The sequence below is a fragment of the Oryzias latipes genome, chromosome 15, assembly GCF_002234675.1.
Source record: "Oryzias latipes chromosome 15, ASM223467v1".
Taxonomy (NCBI): Eukaryota; Metazoa; Chordata; class Actinopteri; order Beloniformes; family Adrianichthyidae; genus Oryzias; species Oryzias latipes.
Window position 1 is genome coordinate 9294201 of NC_019873.2, and position 27608 is coordinate 9321808.

The 27608-nt window shown below is 41.4% G+C and overlaps 1 protein-coding gene across 1 annotated transcript; it reads left to right on the forward strand.

Annotated features, from left to right (window-relative positions):
- On the forward strand, window positions 1-27315 carry LOC105353623 (cadherin-1-like). Its single transcript, XM_023963495.1, has 16 exons — window positions 1-102; window positions 1085-1196; window positions 4646-4734; window positions 4862-5065; window positions 5878-6018; window positions 6931-7086; window positions 9257-9383; window positions 10083-10255; window positions 10488-10616; window positions 10820-11005; window positions 15843-16087; window positions 16617-16759; window positions 24879-24970; window positions 25056-25188; window positions 25392-25613; window positions 26762-27315. The coding sequence occupies exons 1-16, from the start codon at window positions 55-57 to the stop codon at window positions 26866-26868; spliced, it is 2307 nt and encodes a 768-aa protein (XP_023819263.1). The 5' UTR covers window positions 1-54; the 3' UTR covers window positions 26869-27315.
- Window positions 27316-27608: the final 293 nt, after the last annotated feature.

Sequence of the window (27608 nt, forward strand, 5' to 3'; positions counted from 1 at the left end):
CTAAACATCATTTGTGTTTCTCAGGGGACTTTTGACTTCAGGCTTTACACACAAATGGGAAGCACCTGGATTCAATTATTTGTAGCTTTGATTGTTCTTCAGGTAAGATTTTGTGATATATTTTTTTGGTTTTCTAACATTATGTTATGAGATTTGTCTGGTTCTTGTAAGAAATTTCTCTATCTTATGTTAGTTTAGGCTTTTTTTATGGAATTTTGTAGTGCAAAGGTTGTATTGAATTAGTCATAAATGGTATTAAAAAAGACCAAAAACTAATAAGTTGTAAGTGGAAAAAACATCACAATAATTTCTTTCTCGTTATACATTTTTTGCTGTGGGTGTTTCCTCGCACTCGTTCACCCTCGTTTTCCCCGCTCACCTTTTTTACGTTTTATTTTACTGAATCTTTCCTTAAGGTGTTGAATGTGGTGTTATTAGGTTTTTGGAATTATTTAATAGTTTTAATAGTGTTTTTTGGCCCCCCGTTCCTCTCAATTTCAGCATAATCTAGCAGAATACAATTCCATTTCAGACAGACTCATTTGAAATTAATAACTTTATGTATTGTAGTTAAAATGTTGCATTTGTTCAGCAGAGCTGTCAAATTTAAAGAACCTCCTCAAATCTTGGGCATTATAGAGTGAGGAGGAAGCCACAACTACAACGATAAATATTGTGTTTACACAAATCTAGTCAATATATCAGTGGAGTTTCTGAACTTGATTGCCTGCAGTGATGTTTTCAGTCCAGCAGGAGTCAGTATTGAGTGACACAGTATCAACACAGTATCAACATAGTTTGGGCAATGTACCAAAACGATTTGAGGCCTCATCTACCCACTATCTACCAAAAATAAATAAAAATTGTAAACTTGCCAGAATTACTATTTATTCTTCTGGGATTATTATTCACTTCCAAGATTTTGGAATACAGAAATCTGTTTTGTAAGGACTTCCTTAGTGATATAGGAACGTTATGCATGTTTTGTTTACTGAAGCCTAAAAAATCATGTTCAGTTAGCAATGTGGGAATTTCATATTCTGAGTTTCTTTTGTAACCATAACAAGATGTTACTTTTCTGTAGATGGCAGTTGTGTCGTCTGCAGAGGAGTCACCATGTAAACCTGGATTTGACTCAGATTTGATATTCAAAGTGAACAGGAAGCATCTGAAGCAAAGCACAAGACTGGGCAAAGGTATGTTGACTTCATCAAACAGTTATTGCTCTCATGCTTCCTGAATGTGGTTGTGCTCGTCTGTTATGCCCCTTTCTATGTCTAGGGGACCAAGAGGAGCATAACATAAAAGTTATTTGTAATATATAATATGAAAAATACCAGAAGATTTTCTTCATACAAAAAATGTATTTGCTAAACAACAATAAACAACAATGACTTAAAGGTGAAGCAAAAGGCTTCAGCGTGAACCAAGGCCAAAATAACAAAACCCCACCTAACTGAAATCAGGGGGGTATTCCAAAAAGCAGGTTATGTGAGTTACCACGTTTAGGTTGAGGCCAGGGAAGCGGATAACCTCAGCTTTCGGTTCCAAAAATGGAGGTATGTTTCAGGGTATATCATTGTTGCCATAGCAACTCATGCTCTGAACATAACCTGGTTTAGTTGAAGGTTAGATATTTTTCAGAGAGGTGAAGGAGCATGTCATGTCCAATTGAAGATGATTTAGTGGATGATCATTTAAACACCTTTGATAACTCCAGACTTAAAGGGGTATGGGTGGGACAAATTTTTCATTCTACCTTTCATTTTAAATCCAGAAGCACACCTATTCTTATTAAAAAATCAATTTCTTTCAGCATGACAAAAGTAGAAGCTGACCCATCTGGAAGATATATAATAGTAGTGGGAAGTTTAAGTAACACTCCTGTTATACTGGCAAACATATATGCTCCTAATTGGGACAATGGTGTTTTTTTTACTGGAATTTTTTTCCCGTATAGCAATTTGCTATACGAGATTGATATCACCTCTCATTCTCGGAGGTGATATCAATTGTGTACTAACTCATTCCCTTGACTGTAGTTCGCCTAAATCCTCACAACCATCACAGGCATCGGAAGTGATCAACCAGCTTCTTAAAACATATGATGTTTGACGTCTAGAGATTCCAGAATCCCAATAGCAGAAGTTACTCCTTCTACTCACCAGTACATAAAACTTCCTTACGAATATATTATTTTTCCGTGATAGCAACCTACTTTCTCTGGTCAATAAGTGTGAATACCAAGCAATAGTTATATCTGACCATGCACCATTGTTAATGACATTGAAAATGCCAAGTCCATGTAGTAAATATCGACCATGTAGATTTAATACTCTACTGCTTTAAGATGAAGAATTTGTTACATTAATTTCAAAGGAAATAAAGGAATATATTACACGTAACAACACACCGGGAGTGTCCTCTGGCTTAATTTGGGAATCACTAAAAGCATACCTTAGAGGTCAAATGATATTTTATAGTGCTAGAATGAGAACAGTTCTAACTGAGAAGATTAAGAGGATTGAAAATGATATTCTCCAATTAGATGATATGCTAGCTAACTCCCCTTCACCTGACCTGTTCAAAAAGTGCCTAGCTCTTCAGACCGAATATAATCTGTTGACAATGAAGCAGATTGAAAATCTTTTAAATAAATGTCGATATAAATCATATGAACATGGGGAAAAGAAAGGTAAAACACTCGCCCATCAGCTTCGTCATCAGCAAGTGGCTCAGGCTATTATCAGAACATCATCTTCCCCAAAGACTGCCATCACTGACTCATCTACTTACTGTTCTTAGCACTGTTGTCACTTTAAACTGCCACTTTAACCATCTCATTTCTCTTATTGCTGTTATATTTTTATTTTATTACTTTTTTTTTCATTCATTTTCTATACCGTTTTTCCCTTTCGGGGTCACGGGGTTGCCTGAGCCTATCCCGGCCACTTGTGGGCGAAGGCAGGGGACAACCTGGACAGGTCGCCAGTCTGTCGCAGGGTAGAATATCCACAATCGCACATCCATTCACTCACAGTCATACCTATGGTCAATTTAGAGTTGCCAATCAACCTATGAAGCATGTATTGGGCTTATTGCTGTTATTGTTCTTATTATTACTGTTATTTATCTATTTTTTTAATTTATTTTGTTATTTTATAAGCTGATTACACTGTGGGGCGAGAGGAAAGTAATTTCATCTGTGCTGTATGTCATGTGCATGCAGCATATTTGACAATAAAGCTGACTTTGACTTTGATAAACCTGATCTCTCAACATCATCTGTGTTTTTTATGCAGTGTAAATAAGATTTACAGATGTACACTCAATGCTTCCATTTAGCTTTGGGACTAAAAACTTTTGATGGTAGCTCCTCCCAAGTCCTCCCAAGCAGGTTTGTGAACATATTTGAACAAGAACTAAAGCAGCAACTTTGATGCCCATCAAAAGAGAGGCAGTGGCGCAAGTTTGACATGTAAATTGTGTCCGATGTGAAAAAAGGGTTGGCATTACTAATAAGGTTTGAACACCCAAGGTCACCGTCACAAAGACATTAGGATACATTTGGAGGAGTGCCCAAACCCGAACTTGAACTTGGAGCTGATATGAGAAACAAAACACAATCAGTAGTTGGCAAATATATTGAGTTTATCTCGTAAATCTGACTGAAAGAGTGATTGCCTCACCAGCCACCAACCTCACCACACGTCACTGCTTTGGACATCTCTGATGTTGTTCATGTCCAGCTTTTCCTCCAGGTTTTTCTTGTAGCTGTTCTTGGCCTGTCCTATCTTTTAGTTAATTTCCCACTAAACTCTGCTCCTCCCCATCCCTTGACTTAAAAGGTATCAAGCAACTTCCATCCAGAAGGTTATGTTATGGTAAGCCCCTCTCCAGCAGGCCATTCTAACAAATATTTGATGGATGATCACACTTTTCTTGAAGTGCACAGGAAGTCAAAAGGTTTAAGGTTTTGTTTTTTTTCCAGAATCAGCAGAAACTTGTCTGACATCAATCTTTATCTTCACAAAAGCAGCAATTAATAAACAAAGATCCAACAGAGTATTAATGTGGATCTGCTTTACCTACATCTGTAGCACTGAATGATTTGGTGGAGATTAATAATGTGGTGGCTGCACGGTGGCGCAGTGGTTAGTGCTCTTGCCTCACAGCAAGAAGGCCCCCGGTTCAAGTCCCGGCCGGGGGACATGAAAAACACAACATCAATGGGGGACTTTTCTGTGTGGAGTCAGCATGTTCTCCCCGTGTATACGTGGGTTTTCTCCGGGATCTCAGGCTTCCTCCCACCGTCCAAAAACATGCTACATAGGTTGATTGGCAACTCTAAATTGTCCATAGGTGTGAGAGTGAATGGATGTGTGATTGAGGATATTCCACCCTGCAACAGACTGGTAACCAGTCCAGGGTATCCCTTGCCTACACCCAAGTGGCCGGGATAGGCTCCAGCAACCCTGTGACCCCGAAAGGGAATAAACAGTTAAGAAGATGAATGAATGAATAATAATGTGGTAAAAAAAAAAAGTCTTTACTGTGGCAATTCTTAAGGGGAGCACCAAGAACTCAAAGGAAAAAGTGTTTGTACTTGATAATTTAACGTATGCTTTGTGTTCTTTATTCATAGTTGGATTGACTGACTGCACAGATCGTACAAGGTTTCTCTTCAGCACAGATGACAGTCGCTTTGTGTTTAATTCTGATGGAGTACTAACTGTAAGCAACAGTTTTTACTTAAAAGCATTAAAGTTCCCTCTTATTAGTTAACATTTTTGCTTAAACTCACACTTGGTTTTGCCACAAATTGACACAGTTAAATCTTAGTTGTCATCTTATATTTTAGGTAAAAAGAGCAGTTGTTCTCCATGAAGGACATCAGGACTTTTTTGTCTACTCCTTGGACTCACAGGGCAACAAGATGACTGTTCCTGTCATGGTCCTGCAACATGGACATCACCATGTAAGCAGAGATGCTGAGCGGCACCATGGAGACCACAGACACCAGAACCATCACAACACTGAAGTGGATTCTGCTGAAACCAAAGAGGTAAGTTCAGATAAGCAATAAACTGGGCCCCGAAAAAAGATTTTATTATACATAGAGCCTGATTGTCTAATGAAGGAAGTCTGTTTGCACTTTTAACCTGTTGCACTACTGATTTAGACCTGTACAAGGTATCAAGCTAGCTGTTTCTTTTGACGAAGAACAAAAATTAGCTTCACTTTTCATTGTGAAAAATTGAAGGAAATCAAAGAACTAATGTTTGTAAAGTATTTCCTGACTTTCCCTACTGTGGAGGTTTGTTCTGGAAACAACATGAATCAAGTTTAGCTGGAGCAAGAGAGAGTATTTGTATTTAACCCTTGTGCTATCTTAGATGACCCCACCCTTGCATTGACGTGTTCCCTACCATGACAAAGGTGGATAAAGGTGGAAAGATTTCATGTAATCCATGGACACCAGTGAAGATCATAGATCATTGAAGAAAAAAGGTTCAGCACACTTTCTAGTGGGTCTAGATGACCCAACTCTAATTGTTAAAGTGCCTAGGATGGCACAAGGGGTTAACAGGGAGCCTGTTAAATACAAAAACTAACTTGCAGTGAGGAATTGAATCTGTTTTAATGCAACAGGGGACTTTTTTATTGAATAAGTTCCTTGATAAGGAAGACTACAGATTAAACTGTAAATTACTTCCCAGATTTTTATCTTTATTTCTGACGCACTTTAGCATTACTAACTTCAAATACTTTTATTTTAAACTTCTTGTTTTTATAAATATTCAGTTTTTTGTTAGTTTTAACTAACACCTAATTTCATTCTGGAAAACAAAATGTCCTTTTAATATTTGTTTTTAGGCTGCAGGTCATCCAGATGTGGCCGTCTATTATTTTCCCAAGTCGAGTAATGGACTGAGGAGGAGGAAGAGAGACTGGGTCATCCCTCCTATCAATATTCCTGAGAATAGCAATGGACCCTTTCCACTTAAAATGGTTACGGTAAGAAACATCAAAATATGCTGCAGAACTGTTATTTCCTTTTTGGATTTGATCTTTGATTGATTTATTTAGGTTTTTAGTTTGGTCAGACCCATAATGATGTATCCATAATGTGTCTACTTTACTGTGTCGATGGGAGGGTAGACAGAGCCATGTACCATCAAGTCCGGAGTGAGAACCTCCTCCCCTCCACCAGGAGCCTTATAATGGGTGGTGGATGGGTCTTCCAACAGGATAATGACCAAAGAAATACAAACAAGTCAACTAAGGAATTGTTGAAGAAGAAGCATATCAAGGTCATGGAGTGGTCCACCCAGTCTCTGGACCTCAATCCTATTGAAAACTTGTGGAGAGAGATGAAGCTCAGACAACCAAAAGCCACCATTCATCCATGTCCATTTAGGGGACACAGTTGGATGGTGGGACACTGATTTTGTTTTTACTAAAAAAATAAATAATCAGTCATTGCATTAATGTAAAGACACTTATTTACACAGGATAGTTCTATAGCAGAAATTCTTTTTTCTTTTCCTTTTGTTTTTAAGTTGGACATTTCATCTCAGATGCTTTCTTCTTAGTATTATTTTGCGTTTGAGATTAACTAAAATTAGGTTTAACTGGCAGTGACGAATTAACTCAATGTGCTTAACATAGCAGGGGACCGAATGACTAATTCTTTGGTATGAAACAGTACTTGCTTTATTTCTGGTTTTAGTTTGGTCCATGATGGTATTTTCTTTAAGTCAAATGCAAAAGTTACATTGCTTAAATTTGCTATTGCTAAGTTGCACTGAAACATCAGCTTTTGTCTCGTATGTTTAATGAGAGATTTCAACCATTGACTCATGTTGTTTGCTAGAGAAAGGTTAGTGTTGTTGTTTGCGGGTTTTTATTGATTCTTGGTTTGTTCAGATTCGCTCGAGTGAAGACAAAATAAAGAAGATCATCTACAGGATCACAGGTCCAGGAGCCACTGAAGATCCTGTAGGACTCTTTACAATGGACAAAGACACTGGTGATCTTTTTGTCCATCAGAGACTTGACAGAGAGAAACAAGCACATTATACAGTAAGAATGAGCCACAGTTTTTTTTTTTTTACATTATTTTTCTTTTCCTTATAGTTTTGTTTTGCCAGGTAAAATCTAAGAAATTTTTAGTAGGGAAGTGAACTGTTATTTATAATTGTTGCTGGAATCAGCCATCAAATGAAAGCACTTCTGACCAAAATCTGAAGCCCTGGACATGACAAGTAATTTGTTTCTCTTTAAATTAGCAATTTCTGTGCACAAGATAGCATTTTTGGTTCACAACTTAATATTTTGTGCACACATTTAATTATTTTTCGCTTAAAAATTACTAATAGTGAAAAAGGAATCAAAAAGTGGATTGCACTGTTGTGAGAGTTATAGCATGAGTTCTTTCTCTGGAGACTTCTTAGACAAAGTTTATCCAGTGTGATGACATTAAGAATAATAAAGGATTAGATTTATATTGTGCTTTTCCAGATGTACAAAAAGCTTACAAACTTTGTGCGCACAAAATGGTAATTTGAGGGAACATTTGTGTTTTCAAGGTCATGTCCAGGGGCCTCATTTATAAACGTTGCGTACACACAAAAGAAGGCGTACGCCACTCTCTACGCAATAGTTGAGATTTAAAAAAAGCAAACTTGACGGGAAAATGTGCGGTCCTTCACGCAAGCTCTGACCCAGGCGTACGCACAAAAACGGGTGAAATGAGAAACGGCGACACCGTTGGCAGATGGAAGAAACACGTGAAAATGAAAATGACAATACTGCCTCTCATAAATAACATGAAGACTTCACAAAGCAAGTCTTACAATTAACAGCCTACAAGAACACCCGTTGGACAGATCAGCAGTGAAACAAACAAAAAAAAAATCAAACGAAAATTACAACAGAAATTCAAATGAACACTTATTTGCAAAAAGAAAAGTGATATATGTTCTGCAATATTGGCATGTTGTGCAATTCATCCTCATAGATAATTTAGTTAACAGAACGAAATAATGTACAAAACTAATATTCTCGTCAGTGTGTCCGTCTGGCGGAGCAGATATAGGTGCGGGCAGATAGACAGACAGACAGACGGACATATCAATTGTCCACTGGGGAAAGTTGTTTTCATAGTAAAACATTTCTTCATAAGCTATGGAATTATGGTATTCATGCATATGCCTTTAGTTTGTTTTATTTTTGATAAAACAATGTATGGCGTATGTCTCAACCATTCAGAAAGCAACAAGAAATTACATTTGCACTGAACAATTTCCCATTTCCACGTCGATTATTACCGACATCTGTAGCTTGTCAGATGCAATTAAATGGATGGAAATAAAATCCCCCATCACAATGCGTAATGACGCACAATGGCTGATCTTGTGCTCTTAGAAGATGTTGCAAATGGAAGAATTCGGAGTGAATGCATCTTTAGACAGCAAGAAGACTTGCTGGCAAACGAGGACGAGGGGCTTATGAGCCGGTTCCGACTTCCTCGAGCCGTCAGGGACCATCCCGTGTGTTGGCAGACAGTCCTTTGAATCCTCCAGCTCAGTGCCTGTGTGGCATTTACCATTTAATTGCAGGACCCTCAGGACATAAAAAAGAAATCAAAATTATTTTACCTCATTTTATTTTTCAAAATAGTTTTACTGCATCCAATGACATTTCAACTAAAAAGACACATTGTAATAGGTTTTGGTTTTGCCCCCTCAACTATCCTGCCACATTCTAAGACATTGTTTTTTGTTTGTTTTTTTGTTTTTGTCATCAAGAGACTTTAACAGTCCAATCGTTTAGTAAATACCACTGAATGCAAATTATGGCAAACATTCAGGCATTTTGAGGCTGTGGTCTTAAACTTTTCATCAGTCCATGACCAGTTCTTTTTTTATTGTCATTTTGTTCACTTCCTCCTCCTTTTGACATTTTGAAACTATTTAGAGCCTTGTTAATGTCTGCAAAATCTTGCTTTATTTTGCAGGTCTGAATATTTTAATGAGGAATGTATTTTGCTACACTCCCCACACAAAAAGACATGTTCATGTAATTCCTCTAGTTTGCAGTCAAAGTCTTTCTCTTATTGAAGACTGCCCTACCCACCAACCCCCGGTCATTCATTTTTTAAAGAGGTTAAATTTTATTGGAGTATTTTTTTTTGCAATAAAATTGACTTTTGTGTTGACTTTGTGACTTTGTTCTTTGTATTATTTTGTAGCTGCTTGCACACGCTGATGTGGAGGATCCTATGGAAATCATCATCAATGTAATTGATATGAATGACAACAAACCCATTTTTGAACAGACATCCTATGTGGCAGAAGTTGCTGAATCCTCACCAAAAGGTAACATCAGTGGATCATTTGTAATGTTTAAACAAATATTCGTTTTTATTTTGTATCTTAACCTTTTTACTGGTCAAACAGTTGAATCCAGAGCAGGTTCTGGGTCTCAGTAATTGTTGTTAAAGTCCAGTGAACAGAACAGAATCAGATAAAGTAAATAATCAGGAGTGGAGATGGTGAAGTTGACCTACACAAGTTTGAGTCTTGAAGGATAGCATTTTATTTTTCCTACAATGTTCACCTTCAGAGAGTTTAGTTTTTTCTGCTGAGCTGTGAGCTCTGACGCCCGTGTTAATCCTGTTCTCCAAATACTTGTTACTTTTGCTCATTGATTGTGAGAAGTTTCTTCCTCTAAAGCTGTTTTTTCTGGAAGTGAGTGGATGTCAGAGCTGCAGGTAAAATTCAGTCATGATTTAGACTTTAACACTGATGGAAGCTGAAAGAAACTGATGTTTGAAAAGTTTGTTTTAGGTTTACTGATGTGTTCAGTCATCATGGCTGCATAGTCAAAGCAGAACTACTGGAGAATTGATGGCAGACATGGTCAGATTGGCTATTATGAATATTACTGTATATTTTTATTAATTGATCACTTCCTTTGACAGAGTAATGCCTTGAAAATCTTGTGGCCCAAAACACAGGATGGGATTTATCATTAAAATCCAATTTTAATTGTGCTGTAATATTTGACCTCTTCAGGGACTACAGTGATTCAGGTTAAAGCCACTGATGCTGATGAACCAGGCAATGACAACTCCATTCTCAAATACACGATTCTGAGTCAGGAACCTAACCTTCCCAGTGATTCCATGTTTGCCATTAACTCCTTCAATGGAGCCATCATGGTTGAAGGTGTTGGTTTGGACAGAGAGGTAATGATTTTGAAATAAATCCTCTTAAAAAAGAAGTTGTTTTTCTAATTTTTTTTTATTTTGGTTTGTAGTTAACATTCTTAAAACTGACAGTAAAATAGTTTCTTTTATGGATTTAACTTTCAAACTTTGTCTCTTACACTTTCTGCTTTTTGCTGCAGATGATGATGATGATGATGATGATGATGATGATAATGATGATGATGATGATGATGACGATGTGCTTCAACAGAAATATCCTGAGTACACTCTGGAAATACAAGCAGCGGATACGAAAGGAGAAGGATTAACTGGAAAAACAAAAGTAACTTTGAACGTGACGGACAGCAACGACAACCCTCCAGTCTTTACTGCATCTACTGTGAGTACAACACATGTGACTGTTTGGTTAACACTAATGTCTGAAAGGGTTTGACACATTCAAGTTTTCTTTGAATAAATAATGATGTTTCATTTTTATTTAGAACATTAATGTTATTCTGTAGGAAGTTTCTCAGCCTTTGACAGCATGAAGCAAGAATATTTCTTGGTTTAAATTCCCTTTCATTCTTTTACCTTTTCTAGTATCAGGGATCAGTTGATGAAAACACAGTGGGGGTTCTGGTGGTTAAAATGTCAGTAACTGATGAAGATGAACCAAACACCCCAGCATGGAACGCCAAGTTCATGATTGTCAGAGGAGATCCTGATAAATTGTTTTCCATAGAAACAGGAACCAACAAACAAGAAGGAATCATCAAAACTGCTAAGGTAAGAAAACAAAGGCGCTCAGATCTTGTTTTCAAGTTGAACAAATTCTGTTTTGTTTTAAAAGTAAAGTTTGGTACTCAGCAAAAGTACAGAGGTTGTGTCCTGAAGCTGTCCTTCACACTGATAACTACAGGTGTTTATTGGCACGTAGCTAATGATACGATACATATCATTATGTATTCCAACAACGCACCAGAAACAACATTTCACGATTTCTTTAGAGTATGGCTTGCAAAAAGCTTTGTCTGAACACTAATACATCTCCGTCTGAACACTAATACATCTTTTACATGGCTAAAATAGTAAAATACATTTGTTTTAATGATCAGAGCGTTAATCACCTCATATACATTATGTTAAATTTTTTCCCAAGCAAATTCATGATGCTTTTCTTATGGTGAATGAAGACACATTTTTCAACACTAAATGTTGTTTGATTTTCACAAAATATTTTTCAGTATCAGGAAAACAAAGAATAAATGTGCTTTAACTAACAGGGTTCTATAAGTATGGTTAAGGAAATAAAGTGCTGTTTTTTTCAAACGTTGCTAAATGTAGCCAAACCAATGCATTTAAAATGGTTCAGGTGCCTAAATAGGTGTTTAAAAAATAAAAAATAAATAAATAAATAACTTAAAATCTTTCTATTAACTTTTAAGTGTGATGAAGCGGCATGACAGGTTGATGGAGAGCACTTGAATGTGCCTAAGATTCTTATTTCCATGACAGTCTGCCCTGCGCTTTATTAGAATCTTTGGCTGTACTTTGCTCGCTTGGCTTCCAGCATTTTGACTAAGGCTACACATTCAGTATGAGCTGTGTCTGCAAAGCTTAACTCGTTCTTGTATGCATGAGCCGTCCACAAACCACCTAAATCTGTGTTTTTTATGGTACCAACACAAACTTGACACAGAGTTTTGGTACCCATCCAAGTTAAAACTACATTGAACATTGCTCATTGAGCTTTGTAATGTAGGGAAGAAATCTCCCGCTTTTTAGATCTTTCCATCCGTGCGTGTTCAGTAGTCAAGAGTGGTAAAGCAAGCAAGGATTCAACCGGATTAAAAATTCACAAAGTTTTTTGCCCTAACAATAGTTCTTTTTTTTTTTTTTTTTTTTTTTTTTAACTTGTCCTGTCCAACAGCTAGGCAGACAGATGAGAGCTGAGGGCCTCTTGGGTTGGACATATTTTACTTTAACAAGAGGGGTTATTAATCTTCAGACAAACCAAAGGTATGTCTGAATAAACCCCTTTTGTAATTGAGGCCAAACTTTATTAATTTCAAACATGTCTGAAAATCTTTGGTGTTGGACCGGACGGAAAAGGAAAGAGGGGAAGAAGAGAGAGGGACGTTAGAGAGAGGGGGGGTAGGGGGTGATAATAGGAGGGGAAGGGGGATAAGACCATGAAGCAGCATAAAGCAACAAGTTTACTGGTTGTTAATCATTATGGTAAGGTTCAAATGTAAAAAACAAACAAAAAAAAGGGCGGAGCCTGTCCACACACACACTCAAATGTTATAAACACACCTGTTAGTTGCAAAAATGTCCACCTGTCGACATGTACACAAAACAGATAGTGTTCACACGCATACTTATGCCTTAAAACCAACTAGTGTGAAATATTTCAGTCATTCAGTCTGTTGAGCTAACACCTGTGCTCAGGTGAGTATTTATGTTCTTCTAAAATGGATGGTGGAACGTGAAAAGAAGGAGGGAGAGTGCCCAGCCATCCCCACCCCAAGACCCCCACCGCACCAGCAGCGGCAGCCGGAATCCCCCCAACGCCACACGGGAACCGGCAGGGAACAACCGCCGCCCGGGCGACCAAGCCCGCCACCCAGGCCAGGGCCAGCAGGGCCGCCGCAAGGCCCCCAGAGCCAGAGAGCAGGGAGGCACGGAGGGAAAGAGGGCGCCGCCCCAGCCCAACCAGGAGAGCAGCCCCCCCACCGCGCCGGGAGAACCCAACGCAGGGCCCCACCGGAGAAGGACGCCCACAGCCCCAGACGAGCACCCCACCACCACCCAGGAGTTCCGGGCATCCCCCCGCCCCAACCCCAGGTACGAGCCAGGACCCCCCAAGGGAGACCCACTCCGCACTCCAGGCAGCCATCCGCCCGGCCCACGGTTGGTCCAGGGAGGAGCGAGGCAGGGGCCCGCCGCCCCCGCCCAGAAGGGGGGAACCCCGGGGAAAAAAGAGGGCCCACAAGGGGTGTTGTAAATATGGCCCGACCAGGCTCGGCCACAGTTGGAAATTTGGCGGGGCCCAGCACTCAGGAGCAAGGACCAGAACCCACCCCCCAGGGACACGAACACCCCCGGCTCAGATGTAATGTGAACCCCCCCACCGCGCGGAGAGAGCACCGCCGGGGACACAGCCGCCGTTGCAAAGGGGCCCGTACCCCCCACCAGGGAAGAGGCAGGGGACAGATGGTCCTAGGTCCCACCTTCCTTGCAAAATGTGTGTGCGTGTATGTGTGTTTGAGAGAGTGTGTGTGTGCATGTGTGTGTGTTTATGTTGGGATGTATATATTGAGGGGGGAGGGGTGTGTGTACTAAGGGGGGTGCGGTTAAAATTGGCGGGTAGGGCACTAAGGGGACGTCTCCTGATTACTCACAGTGACGTCCCCTCACCCTCCCCACCAAGGGGCCCTAAATGTCTAAGGTGCGGTTAAAATTGGCGGGTAGGGTGCTAGGAGGACATCCGCTGCTTGCTGGCAGTGATGTCCAAGCACCCCCCCTACCAAGGGCCCTACATGTCTAAGGTGCAAATAAAACTGAAAGAGGGGGGGCCCACTCCATACGGCAACCACAGGAGGGGGGTCACTGCCTAGTAAACCCCCCCCCCAAGGCTCATCGCAGGCTAAGCCCTCCACCCCCTCACCCTATTATGAGGTTATATGAGGAAGGGGGTAAGTTGGGGACAGATGATAGACTGTCCCCCGGTGGTCAAACAGCCGTCCCCCGCCCCCCCCCAGCAAGGGGGCCAGGCCCACCCAGCCCAGGGGCCCCACCCCCGGAGGCGCAGACACCCCAGGCCCAGCACCACCACCCCCACACAGAGAGAGGGGAGCCAGAAAGCGCCGCCCCCCCCCGGAGCAAGCCCAGGCCCCCACCCCCAAACGCCGGCCCTAGAAGAGCTCTGGTCAGGCCTCGACGGGACCGAGGCAGCCAACCGGCCGGGGAAACCGCCGATGGCCTCAGCGGAGACCCCGACCCGTCAACCCCCCCTGCCCCGTACCAATAGTGCCCCCCCCCCCTCCCCCAGAATGCCCCCCCACAGGACAGGGCCGACAAGACCCCCACCCCACCCCACCCCCAGACCCCGCAGCCGAAGCGGATGACACCCAGAGCGACCGGGGGCCCCAAGAGGGTTGTCCCGTCCCGCCCCAGAGCCAGGGAAGGGCCGATCCCAGCCCCAGGTGTAGACGGGAAGCCCATCCAGCGCCGCTGGGCCCCCCCCGAGCAGCGCCCCCCGCCAACCCCCCCCAGCACAGGCAAAGGGACCACCCCCCCAAGCCAAGCCAGACCACCACCCCAACCCCCCACCACGCACCCCCACACCCAAGCCCAGAGGACCACGCAGCGCCCCAGGCCGCCCCACCCAGGCGCCGGACCCGACCCCCCGACCAACGGAGCCCCCACCACCCCCGGCCAGGCACCGGAGGCCCCGACCCCCACCCCGGCCCACGGCAGAAGGGCAAGGAGCAGCGACGACCATGCCCCCCCCACCCCCTAAGTCACGGAGTTAGCTATGGGAGACCAGAGAGACCGAATTCTTTCAAAGTTACTTGAACTTTGGGCTGACATTTTTTCCAAGCTGATATGATCAAGCAGCAGATTTCTGTGTTGACTTATATTTATATTTTTTTTGCTTTTCCAATTTATTAAAATAGTTTTTTTAGCAATGCTAACAATAGTTCTAACACAGATTAAAACATATTGTTGCAGATATCTGGATTCTCAAGTTAAAAGACCTACAGACGCCTAAGTTACATGCGAATTACTCGTAGGTATTTCTGAGAACAATAGAGTCCTTCCAAAATAGTCCTTTTAACATGTGCTTGAATCTCCGCCTTCCGGAAACATCATGGTGGCCGAATCTCCGCCCCTGGTCGCTCTGATTCGTCAGCCGATAGCCCTCGTGCTTTTACCGGCCAATAGCTGGAGTTACAGCCACAGGGTTCGCTCCTCCCGGCATTAGGGGGAGGTCAGCTCCAACCTCCACATGAGAACATGAATCTAGACAGGTTCCCTTAAAGACCTTAAACCCACATGGTTGAAATGTAGTCCATGGCATATTTATTGCTTCTCTGGAAAACTCCTAGATTTGCACAAAGAACATCCTATTTCTTCACAGGGGTTTGCAGTGGGAAAGTTGCCGCTGCAACCATAAAGCATAAAGGAATGTCACAGGAGTAGTCCTGAAGAAGTCCTGAGAGTTCAAAATGAGTTTACTTCACACTAAAGATTAAACTGCAACCTAATAAAGTACAAGATATAAAAACATACATTTCTTCAGTAACAACCATGGTAACTACAAAAACCGCAAGGCCGAATAAACATCTCACAAGCTGAGGAAGATTCTATCACTGTTTTGGTGAAATGTAGAGCTGCTGAAAGAGGCTTGTTGTAATGTGCTGCCAACTAGTAGAGGTTTAAGTGTAAAACAAAAGTAAGATGCTTAACTACATGTTAGCTTATAAATAATTAATTAAATATTGTCTCTGCTGTATTTTATGTCGATACACTTCACTAAATGAAGAATTGTAATATTTCAATGTATCAATTTTTACTCACTCACCTTCTGATAAATGCCTTTTTCTTCAAACAATAGAGACTTGACTTTGAGACAAACAGAACACACACTCTGGAGGTTATTGTGGAGAACGACGTCCCATTTACCATTCCACTGACCAACTCCACCGCCACAGTGGTGGTGACCGTGAAGGACGTCAATGAGCCTCCGATCTTTAAAGAAAAGGAGATGACCGTTCAAAAGCCTGAGAACCTTTCTGTGGAAAGTGTGATCATGAATTCTGAGGCAGAAGACCCAGACTTTGCACGTGAAAACCCTGTCAAGTAAGATTTTTGTACTTCTAATTTGTAACCCTTGTGCTATCCTAGGCACTTTAACATTGGGAGTTGGGTCATTTGTGATCTTCCCTGGTGTCCATGGATTACATGAAATCTTTCCACCTTTGTCATGGTAGGAATAACATGTCAAAGTAAGGGTGGGGTCATCTAAGATAGCACAAGGGTTAAAAAAGCCTGGTAGTTTGTTTCTTTACTGTTTAAAAATAGAAACGTAGACAAGGACAGAAATGTTATTAAATGTGTCAGTTAATTTAAATCGACCAAGCCCAGAATTAGAGTGAAGGAAGCGTTTTTAAATCCTTTAAATTATTTTAAGTCTAGATTAATTTTATCGTCTATTTTTTTTCTTTTTTACATACAATTGGTTTACACACAGTTGTCCCATGTTGTAAACATGTATTGTATTCAGTATTTTACAAACACAAAGATTATTAGAACGTTATTCTTTTCAGTCCCTAAAAATGTATGCAGGATTTTTGTAATGAATCCATTTGATTCACATTTTTATGTGCAGGTATAAAATAATTGATGACCCTGATAACTGGCTGAAAGTGGACGAGGATTCAGGGCTGGTGAAGGTGAAAAGCCTCATGGACAGAGAGTCCCCTAATGTGACGGACAATAAATACACGGTGCTCCTTGGTGCTTATGATAATGGTAGGTGGAAAGAGAGAGAAATTGTTGCTGGTCAAACTTTGTTTTGTGTGTGAAGTGAGATTTTATGGTCGGTTAGCAGATTATTGAAAATGCAAATGTTACCTGCACCGGCCCTTGGGGTAGCTGGGCGGTAGCAAGTGGCACACAACTGGGGTGTCTGTGTTGCCAAAGGCGGTACGGCTGCGACTGTGGACAAATCCAAAACACATCTTATCAGGCTGTAGCTCATTTAATAACGGCATTCATTGAAGAAATTTCATAATAATCAATATTCCTTATTTCTAATAAGTAAACACAATAGAATTAATCTTTAACAATAGGCATGAAATAAAATATAAACAAATAAACCCTAATTCACAATTTAACAAAATAATTTGACTCACAATGGGCAGAAACGTTAATGCACAAATACATTCAGTTATTCATTTCAACTTTTCCCCACAACTGCACTGAGTCCACATACACTCATGCAACTCGGGCACATCAAAAAGATGGCGATAAAACAGCAGTGGTACACACACATTTAGAAAAATAATAATAATAAATGTTATAATTGTTGTTATTTTTGAATTATTGTTTGACTTTTAAAAATAATTTAGATTACATGTCAAAGAGCTATAAAACTTCTAAATGCTTAGAAATTATTGTTAAAAGTTCTTTGTAATAATTATTTTATTTCAAGAAGTCCTGCAACTATGCATGTTTCAGGTTGACTGTTTCTCTTATTTAACAACAACAAATGATGTGTGTGTGTATATATATATATATATATATATATATATATATATATATATATATATATATATATATATATATATATATATATATATATATATATATATATATATATATATATATATATATAACCAAGATGAATAGGCACTTGATTGTGGCGCTCCATGTATGCTTTACCTGCCAGCATCTTACACCCTGCAGTTATGTGCTGGATTGTTCCAGGCGCCTCTTTGCACAGCCTACACCTTGGGTCTTGTCTGGTGTGGTAGATCTGAGCCTCTATCGCTCTGGTGCTCAGGGCTTGTTCCTGAGCTGCCAGGATGAGCGCTTCAGCGCTGTCCTGTAGGCCAGCCCTTTCTAGCCATTGGTAAGACTTCTTGATATCAGCCACTTCAGTTATGGTCCGGTGGTACATCCCATGCAGGGGTTTGTCCTCCCATGAGGATCTCTCCATTGGCTGAGACATTCACTGAGCACACTGTCAGTTGGGGCCTTGAGCTTGATGTAATCATGCATCTTGGATGTTTCATCCTGGATAGTGGCTTCTACACTCAACAGTCCTCGGCCTCCTTCCTTGCGGCTAGCAAACAGTCTCAGGGTGCTGGATTTGGGATGGAACCCTCCATGCATGGTGAGGAGCTTTTGTGTTTTAACATCTGTGGTCTGTATCTCTTCCTTTGGCCATCTTATTATTCCTGCAAGGTATCTGATAACTGGCCGTGCGTAGCTGTTTATTGCACGGGTCTTATTTTTGCCATTGAGCTAACTTCTCAGGACTTGCCTTACTCGTTGGAGGTATTTAGTTGTTGCAGCTTTCCTTGTTGCCTGCTCCAGATTGCCATTTGCCTGCGGAATTCCAAGGTACTTGTAACTGTCCTAGATGTATGCTATTGTTCCTTCTGGGAGTGAGACCCCTCCTGTTTGGACTACCTTGCCTCTCTTTGTCACCATCCGGCTGCATTTCTCAAGCCCAAATGGCATCCCAATTTCAGTACTGTAGATCCTGCTGGTGTGGATTAGGGTGTCACTGTCATGCTCGCTCTTAGCATATAGCTTGATGTCATCCATGTAGAGGAGGTGACTGATGTTGGCTCCATTTCTGAGTCGGTATCCATAGCCAGTCTTGTTGATTATTTGACTGAGGGGGTTGAGACCTATGCAGAACAGCAGTGGGGACAGAGCATCACCTTGGTATATCCCACATTTGAAGGACACTTGTGCAAGTGGCTTCCCATTGGCTTCAAGGGTGGTTTTCCACAGCCTCATTGAGTTTCCTATGAAGGCTCCTATAGTCCTGTTGATGTTGTACAGCTCCAAGCATTCAGTGATCCATGTGTGTGGCATTGAGTCATAGGCCTTCTTGTAATCCGTCCAGGCTGTGCACAGGTTGGTGTGTCGTGACCTGCAGTATTGAGCGACTGTTCTGTTGACTGTGAGTTGGTGTTTGGCTCCTCTGGAGGCTCTACCAATGCCCTTCTGTGTGTTACTCATGAATTGATCCATGTGCCTATTTATCTTGGTTGCAATGATGCCTGACATGAGCTTCCATGTTGTGGAGAGACAGGTTATTGGCCGGTAGTTGGATGGGACTGCACCCTTTAAAGGAATCCTTCTGGATCAGGATCGTTCGCCCTTCCGTTAGCCATTCAGGGTGAGTTCCATCTCTTAGCAGCTGGTTCATTTGTGCTGCCAGGCGCTCGTGGAGTGCGGTAAGCTTCTTTAGCCAGTAGGCATGTATCATGTCAGGGCCTGGTGCTGTCCAGTCCTTCATACCTTTCTTGGATGTCTGCCACTGTGATGACTTTTCCAGTACTGTTCCGTTTCTAGCCTTGGTGGGTCTGCTCGGCTGTTTTGACCCTGCCACTGAGGGTACACTTTCGCAGGTTGATTTGCGAACAGCCTGTTTATTCATCTGGCTTCATTGACTCTTGTGTACCTATTTAAGCAGCTGCTCAAGGCTAGGAGCCTTTGTTTAGCCGGGCGACGTCTGAGCCGGCATGACATGTGATTTATTGTCTCTCATGTTGTGAGGTAGGCGGTAGTGTTAAGGGTCTTGCCCAAGGACCCTCAGTGGGTGATGTTAATTGGTAATTGTCCCATTTCCATTGTTATGTTAAATGCCCCATTTCCATTGCCATTTTTCCATTACCATTAATTGTTCATTCCGCCCTGGGAATCGAGCCCGGGTTTCCTGCATGACAGTCCTGCACCTTACCAACCGAGCTACCCAGCCGGTATATCGCTAGAGTATATTCCTAGAGCTGGAAAATATATATATATATATATATATCATGTGGGCACCGACGACCTCACCAAGATGGCGTCGCGCTCCGCCACAGTTGGCCAGGCTTCCCAAGCTGGTGTGTCTCCTTTAGCGATAAAACTCATTGATAGCAACACCCTCAGGGGACTACCATTACATCTCTCCCCCTCAAAGTGCATCGTCGACCCGACAATGTGGTTCCACCGAGACCTTTGGAAAATTAAACGGGTTGGAATGTTGGCCTGCTGTTTTTCGATTTGACCTTCTGGGCTCACAAACTGGGCATGTCCGTTTCTTCTGTGAGCTCCTGAACTTGAGGAGGTTGCATATGAGTAGGGATGGGTACCGAGCCCCGGTTTTGTACGAGCCCCGGGGCCACATTCTTCAAGACAGTATAATTAAGAACTGACCTGAACGGTTCTACTATCAGTACTGGAGAAGTCGCGTTTTTTTTGTGCCCCACAAAATATAAATGTTATTTTTCATATTTAAATCATCAAGTCAGTCAGTGTTCCTTAAATTAATGATGATGTTAATTTCGCTGTTTTCGCTGAACAGGAGAGGTCTCTCTTCTATTTGTATGCACGGACAGTACGCACCGTACGAGTATTGTAGGCAAATGCTACTTGAGAAAGGTGCTGAGGCCATCTGCGTTTCTGCTCAGGTGGTAATATTCTTAAGAGATCATGGAGTGTGCGGTTAAAGTGTTCACATTGGCCATTCCCTTTGGAATGGTAGGGGGTTGTGCGGCTTTTGTCAATCTGATAGAGTTTGGAAAGCTGGTGTACTAAATAACTTTCAAAATTCTGCCCCTGATCCAAATGAATGCGGGCTGGGGGACCAAACAGTTGACACCAATGTTTTACTAATGCTTCTGCAACAGTGCTAGCTCGTTGATCTTTTGTAGGGACCGTTTGTGCATATTTTGAAAACACATCTGTCATTACCAAAACATTCTCCCTGCCATCAGTAGCCGGATCCAACACTGTAAAATCTATTGCCAGAATTTCATGAGGTCAAGAGGCTTTAAATGAAGCCACATAAGTCTTTACTTTTGGCTGTAACGCTTTCGACAACACGCACCTCTCACAGCTCCTGCATCACTTCTCCACATCTGAATAATGCTCAACTCAAACAATAATACCTCGACCGAATCAACTTGCAAAGTCTGTTTGGTGCCCTAATGGCCATGCTCATCATGCAGGGAGTTAAGAATGGATTTAGAGATTGAGGCAGCACCAACTGATTAACATCTCCCTGTCCGTCTGAACTGTAAATACAGTGGTAGAGCACTGCTCATGCTCCCGGAGACGGTTCCGCTGCCTTATCAATTCCTGGACCAGTTTACTTAACCCGTGCCTCTCTCTTGCACCTGGGGGTGGCAGGTTTGGGCTCTTAAGGCTCTGTGCTTGAACTCTCATATGTCTAAGTATGAGCCTGCAGATATTCTCATTTTTATGACATTAATATGAATGATGCAGTTTGGATTTACAAAACATATTTTGTAGACAGCCAACATGACTGACTTTAATTTCAGTTCTTGCAATATTAGATTAGTGTTAGGGTGAACGAGGCCGGACCCAGAAGCAGGACAGAAACAGACGGTGAATGAGTTTAGTCTTTATTTTGTCCAAGTGGTCGTGGAGAGTTGTGGCTTGGAAGGATTGTGACTTGGACGTCTAATGGAATGAAGAGTTGCTGGTCTGTTGGGGGTTGTGACAACTGAAATCTTGTGGTGCCTTGCTTGGTGTCCTGATCATGGATGGCGGTCGTGAACAATGGTGAAGATGAAGCTGGTGGCATTCCTGAAGAGGCAGACAAACAGTGGATTAGTTTGCAGAAAGGGATGGTATAGGCAGAGAGCTTGGATAAGACATGGTCTAGAGCTTTGTATAAGTCAATACTCTACTGCTAAGAGCAGACGGACTGATGTCGACTGGAGGTTGAGGAGTCCATAAATAGGCTGAAGACTGATGAGGAGATGGGTAACAGGTGAGGCAATGATTCCCGGTAGGAGTGGGAGGAGACCATAATCCTAACAATTAGATTAGATTAGATTAGATAGATTAGATTTGCTGTATTATCATTGTCCGTTGTACTTGGCACTAGTGGTGCTTAATAACCTCATCATCCTCTCCCTCCCTCTCACTCATGGTGCAGAAAGAATTAAACACAGCAGGATAAAATAACTCGGCAAAACGTAGCTGTACTCTCCATCCTGCTATATGGTTCGGAGACATGGCCTTTAAGTAAGAGTTTAGCCGCAAGAATAGATGGCTTCGACAGCCGGGCTCTCAGGACCGTTGAGAACATCAAGTGGCCCCAACGCGTCTCTAACAGAGCCTTAAGAGCCCAAACCTGCCAGCCCCACGCCTCCTACCTTTGCATCGGATGGTTCAGCTATGTTCTCCGTCTTCCCTCTTACCATCTGACACGAGCCATTTTGCAGTTTAACCCAGGGGCTGCGGACTGGAAACGACCTCAAGGCAATCCCCTTAATCAGGGGAACAGACGTCATTGCGGAGATGTTAAACCTTACGGGGCAGCTCTGAAGGATGCTGAACTTCTGTCACAAGACCGGAAAATATGGAAGTCCCTTGTTTTTTTGGTCGGCTCTATGCATCCGGAAGGGGCATCACCCCCCCTGCAAGAGCCTAGATTGATTGATTGTGATAAGAGTGTATATACATGGTGCGTCGCAAAACCTCACGCCCAGTCCTTAAAACCCCCGGTAAAACAGAATCCAACTCTGCCATGATCCTGTGATAAAATATAAACAACCACCACTGCTCAAAACATCATCCACAGGTAAGGATAAAAACAGTCTTACCACACTCTATGCCCGAGGCAACTAATGCCGCTCTGTGAGTTAACCGATTGTCTAACAGGAAAGTAGCACCATAGCAACCACACATCAACTTCCTTTTATACTCTATGCACCGTGGGTATAGTGACACTGTCAGGTGCCTCCCATTACATAATGTTTAGAGAAATAGTCATTTCCATAATTGCCTGCAATGGATAGATCACTAGACAAGGTAAGTGCCAGTTATCTGCAGAACAATGCTCCACCATTAGTCTCTCCTGTTTAGAACTCTTGCTGACTTTCAGTCTTGTTTACATTTATCTCCACAAATTGTTTTATTAACAGAAAAAAGATCTTGTAGTTCAGGGGTGGGCAACTATTTTGACTCGCGGGGCCACATGGGTTCTAAAATTGGATAGAAGGGCCGGACCAGGACCAGATGCGTGGAGTGAGTGAGAAAGAAATAACACGGACTCTGGATGAAAATTTGGATTACATTTTTTAAATTTGGATTAAAACAGACCATTTTAAAGTTTTTAGGTTAAAGCTTTTCTCATTTTAGAGCCAATTGAAAACTTAGAGAAATGCTGCGTTCATGTGGTGTTTGAAGGATCGTAAGAATGAAAACAACAAATCTTCCAACACCACATGGATGCTAGAAAGGAGTCCCCAAACTTTTTCTTGTGAGGGCCACAATAACTCTTTTTCTTTAAAGCTATAATAATTTCTTTTTTTTTATTGTAAAATCCTGTAATAAAGTTTTAATAATTCATTATCCTTTTAATAGAATAAATAACACTATGAAAAAAAAAGACCAAATAACTGTGATCTTCAAAGACCAAAAGTCAGGAAACAGACGGCACGGAGGAGATTGACTGACAAGGTCTCCAGCCAATCAGGAGACAGAACAGGGTGCGCTGTTTACAAATAGCAGCATAGTTGCTCTAAAAGAATTAACTAAACCGGGAAAGAGGAACTGCGACATAGAAAGGGAAGACTGTCTTCTGTTCTATTTGACAGGGATTTTAGAGGGTTTCAGGTTTGAGCAGAGACTGCAGAAGGGTGGAATAAAATGTTACATTCTATGCAGGTCTTGATGGTGTGGCCTAAAAAAAGTAAAAAAAAACATGGGTCTCTGATATTGTTCAGTGGGCCGGACCACACATGGAGGCTGGCCGGATCCAGCCCGCGGGCCGTAGTTTGCCCACCCCTGTTGTATCTGGTAGCTGTACAGTTTTTTTGGAGTTCATTAATACAGTGTTTTTCAACCAGTGTGCCGCAGCACACTAGTGTGCGGTGGGAGATGGTCAAGTGTGCCGTGGAAAATTGCCCTCATTTACTGATCTAAAAACATTTTCCGTCTCCAGGATATCAGCTCTTTGTTCATCCAAACAGGCCCTGATAAAACACTGAGTATTTAGGAATATGAAAGATCATAAAATTATTTTTCTTTGTATTTATTTGATTCTATTAAAGACATTTTGATAAGAATGACGGTACCGCAATTTAGCTGCAGCTATAACTGTTTTCTGAAAAGTCCCTCTCCTTTAACTGTCTCCACCAATCATTCTTGAAGGCTTAATCACATGTCATCAGTCTGACCAATTAGAAGTGGTTAAAGTCTTAACTTCCTTGTTCCAATTTAGCTTAAAAAGTCTGTCAGTTCCAACAAAAATAACATTTAAAGCTTGTCTTTAGCGGTGTAGCTTTCCACAGAATCCGGTATCAGACCGTGGAACAAGTGAACAAAACAATGAAGCTCAGAGATGCAAGTCTGTCTGCCCTTTCGCGGCAGTTTCACACTACATCTCCCATGATGCATTAGGTTAAAGGAACAGCACCTCGGCATACAATGAGTCGTCCTTGTTAAACGTCTTGAAACCACAACGAACATACAGTTTGTAAATTTCCTAAATTAACTTTTATTACATCTTTTAGAAAAAACAGCTGCAACTTCCTGCTTTTTCTGCCACAATTATCACAAAAATGCACGTCAGATGGGGGGGGGGGGGGGGTAGATCAAAACAGACTATGAGTTTCTGCTTTTTTTTTTTTTTTTGGGATGCTGGTGTGCCGCGGGGTTTTTGTCAAGGTTAAAGTGTGCGGTGGCTCAAAAAAGGTTGAAAAACACTGTATTAATACATGTTTTGAAAAATTACACGCTGAAGAGAAAAGGCTTCTTTTTATACATGTTTTCATTTCAAATCTGTTTCGTTGTTTGCTATAAAAGCATCACAGTTTTTAGGTTAAGAGATCAATTGTTATGAGGAAAAGTTGCTCCTGGTTTTACTGATGTTCATCTGTGATCTCACCAGATTCAGTCCCAGCCACTGGAACTGGCACGTTGATCATTATACTTGAAGATGTCAACGACAACGCCCCAGCAATTGTAGAACGGGAAACACAGGTGTGTGTTTGCTTTTTAGAGCCATTTAGGTTTATATTTTTCAGGAAGAACTGCACTGAGACTGACTGTGATTGTGTTTCCTCAGATGTGCAGGCACCAGCGGACTCCTGCGCTGCTGAGTATAGTGGATAAAGACGAAGCCGCTCATTCTGCTCCGTACAGTGTGGCCGTTCATGAAAAGTACTCAGCCAACTGGACGGCTAAGATGAACGAAAGCAGTACGAACACTGTTCACTTGAATGTTAAAAAAATGGCTTTTTTCTTTCTACTTGTCAGTCATTTATGTTCTTTGCATGAACTAAATCTTGAAATCATTTAGCAGCATCTCTGTGATGTTTATTTGTTTGTTTTTAAATTGCAACAGAAAGTGGAAATAATGCACAAGTTGAAACTGAATTTCCTTCACTTCTCTGTTCTGTAGAAACTGGAATCGAGCTGTTTTTAAAGTCTGACATTCCTGGAGGAAAATACAAAGTGGTCCTGAGGGTCTCAGATCGTGGTAACCTGGACCAGGAAAGCTCCATCAGTGTAGAAGTGTGCACCTGTTTAGAAAATGGACTTTGTTCTTGGGCTAGAACTGGCTGGCAAGAAGAAATATCTCTATATATTTGGGGAAAACTTGGAGCTCTGCTGCTGCTGCTGGGTGAGTAAGCTTTCTCAGAAATGAAAGAATGTATAGTGTTGATGGAGTTCTTTGGTTCGTATTTCTTTTAATGTAAAACTAGAATCTTTTTTAGTAAAAAAAGGACAGACAGTAACATTAGTTACCCATAATAATGCTCATAATTTATAAACCCCAATGATTAAAAATAATAGGGAGAGAGGCCAGTCAGGGTGAGTAAGGTGGTGGCTTAGTGACTAGAGCTGGACTAAACAGGAAAATCTGAGACAAACAACCATTTGTGGGACTAAAAATCTTAGTATTCTTTGATTATTAAAAAGTTCAATGTCTCCAAATGTAGCAGAGCAGCTCAGGTTGGGTGTTTTGAACAAAAGGAAGAAGTGAGAGGAAGACGGGGCATACCTAACCTGAAGCTGCTGGGTGGGAAGATGAAGGGAGGACCAAAAAGAGGGAATGTGTAAAAACAAAGGGGGAGAAAAGTTTTATGTGTGATGTGTGACAAAAGAGTGTCATCAAGGGTGAAAGGTATGGATACTGTGGTGAGAGCAGCATGTTGATGCTAATAGAGACTCTGAGAAAGAGACAGCAGACAGAACTGGAGGTAGATGATGAAGATGTTGTGATTCTCTTTGTAAGTGATGAGGATGGATAGGATCAGGAATGAATCCATCAGAGGAACAGTCCATAGTAGATGCTCCGGAGGAAAAAGCAGGGAACCAGACTAAAATGGTTTGGACACTTTGAGAGGAGGAACAGTAATGATGTTGGTAAAAGGATGTTGAGGTTGAAGCTAACAAGAAAGAGACTTAAAAGAAAACCATTTGGAAGTTCATGGATGTCAGCAAGGAGGACATGAGGGTGGTTGGTGTGAGCGAGGAGGATGCAGAGGAGAAAGGTAGATGGAGGAAGATGATTTGCTGTTGTGACTCCTAAAGGGAGCAGCCGAAACACAAATTAAGGTCAATCTTGTGCAAATACTGGTTGATGGATGTGTTAGTAAATACTGAAAATGGACGGTAGAAGGAAAACCAAAGAGGTAAAAGAATTGTGTATAGTGGGTCAGATGGAGAAAGTCACTCATTTTTTCTTGTATTTTTAATGTTCTGTGACCATATTACAATACCAGAATCTGTGTTTCTAATTCTCATGAGTGATTCTTTATGTTTCAGTGGTTCTGGCAGTGCTGTTTTTTTCCAGACAGGGAAGAATGAAGGAAAAAGGGGAGCAACACCTACAAAGTATTGAATGGAAAAGACAACCAGATACAGAATTGTAGGATTAACTATTGGTCCAGTTGTTGGTTATAGCAATATCTGAGGTGTTTTGTGGTGTGTGTCATCCTCACACCCCAATTCAAAGCTAAAGACAGCTAGATCCCTTTTGTTTTTGCTTTTGTTGTAAACATATTTTGAGTGTTATAGGATGTCTTTAAAACACAGTAAATGTTGCAACTAATTTCAAAGTTTGATATGTTTTTAATCTTTTTTTTGTTCTTGGATTTATAAAATGTTCATAATTTCATTTGTAAAATGCTTTTTGACATTTTGGATGAAAATCAGGCCAGGCATCACATCGCTAAAGATCTACTGAACAAAATATTTATGGAAGATGGTTCCTGTTGTGCCTTGTAAATAGTTTTAAAGGGTCTTTAAAGTTTCATTGTTGACAAAAGCTTGTTCTGTCACTGACATATGCTACATAAAAGTCATCCTTTTTGCAGACGATCTGCTGTTTGTCTTATGGAGTAAATGCATTTCCCAGATAACCTGAGTAAGTTCTGGGTGAAGCAGCAGATGGGAATCCCCTCAGAAACATGGCCTTTTACCACCTTTAACTTGCTTATTTATTTGTTTATTTTGGCAATTTACTAAATTTGTATATTACCTGACACATTTTGCTAAAAATGAATGCAGAATTGTTCATTCATGAGCTAAAGACACTCTTCCACTCTAAATATTCTTCTTTTGAAGCATACATGCAGTTTAAAATGCAACAGTTGCAGGAGTACAAAAAAAT

What these genes read in the sequence shown, in the direction of transcription:
- LOC105353623 (XM_023963495.1), top strand. Translation starts at nt 55, where the DNA reads ATGGGAAGCACCTGGATTCAATTATTTGTAGCTTTGATTGTTCTTCAG. An exon ending in GTGTTGGTTTGGACAGAGAG is followed by an intron (nt 10,256 to 10,487) that starts GTAATGATTTTG and finishes GTGCTTCAACAG; the next exon opens with AAATATCCTGAGTACACTCT. An exon ending in TTGTAGAACGGGAAACACAG is followed by an intron (nt 24,971 to 25,055) that starts GTGTGTGTTTGC and finishes GTGTTTCCTCAG; the next exon opens with ATGTGCAGGCACCAGCGGAC.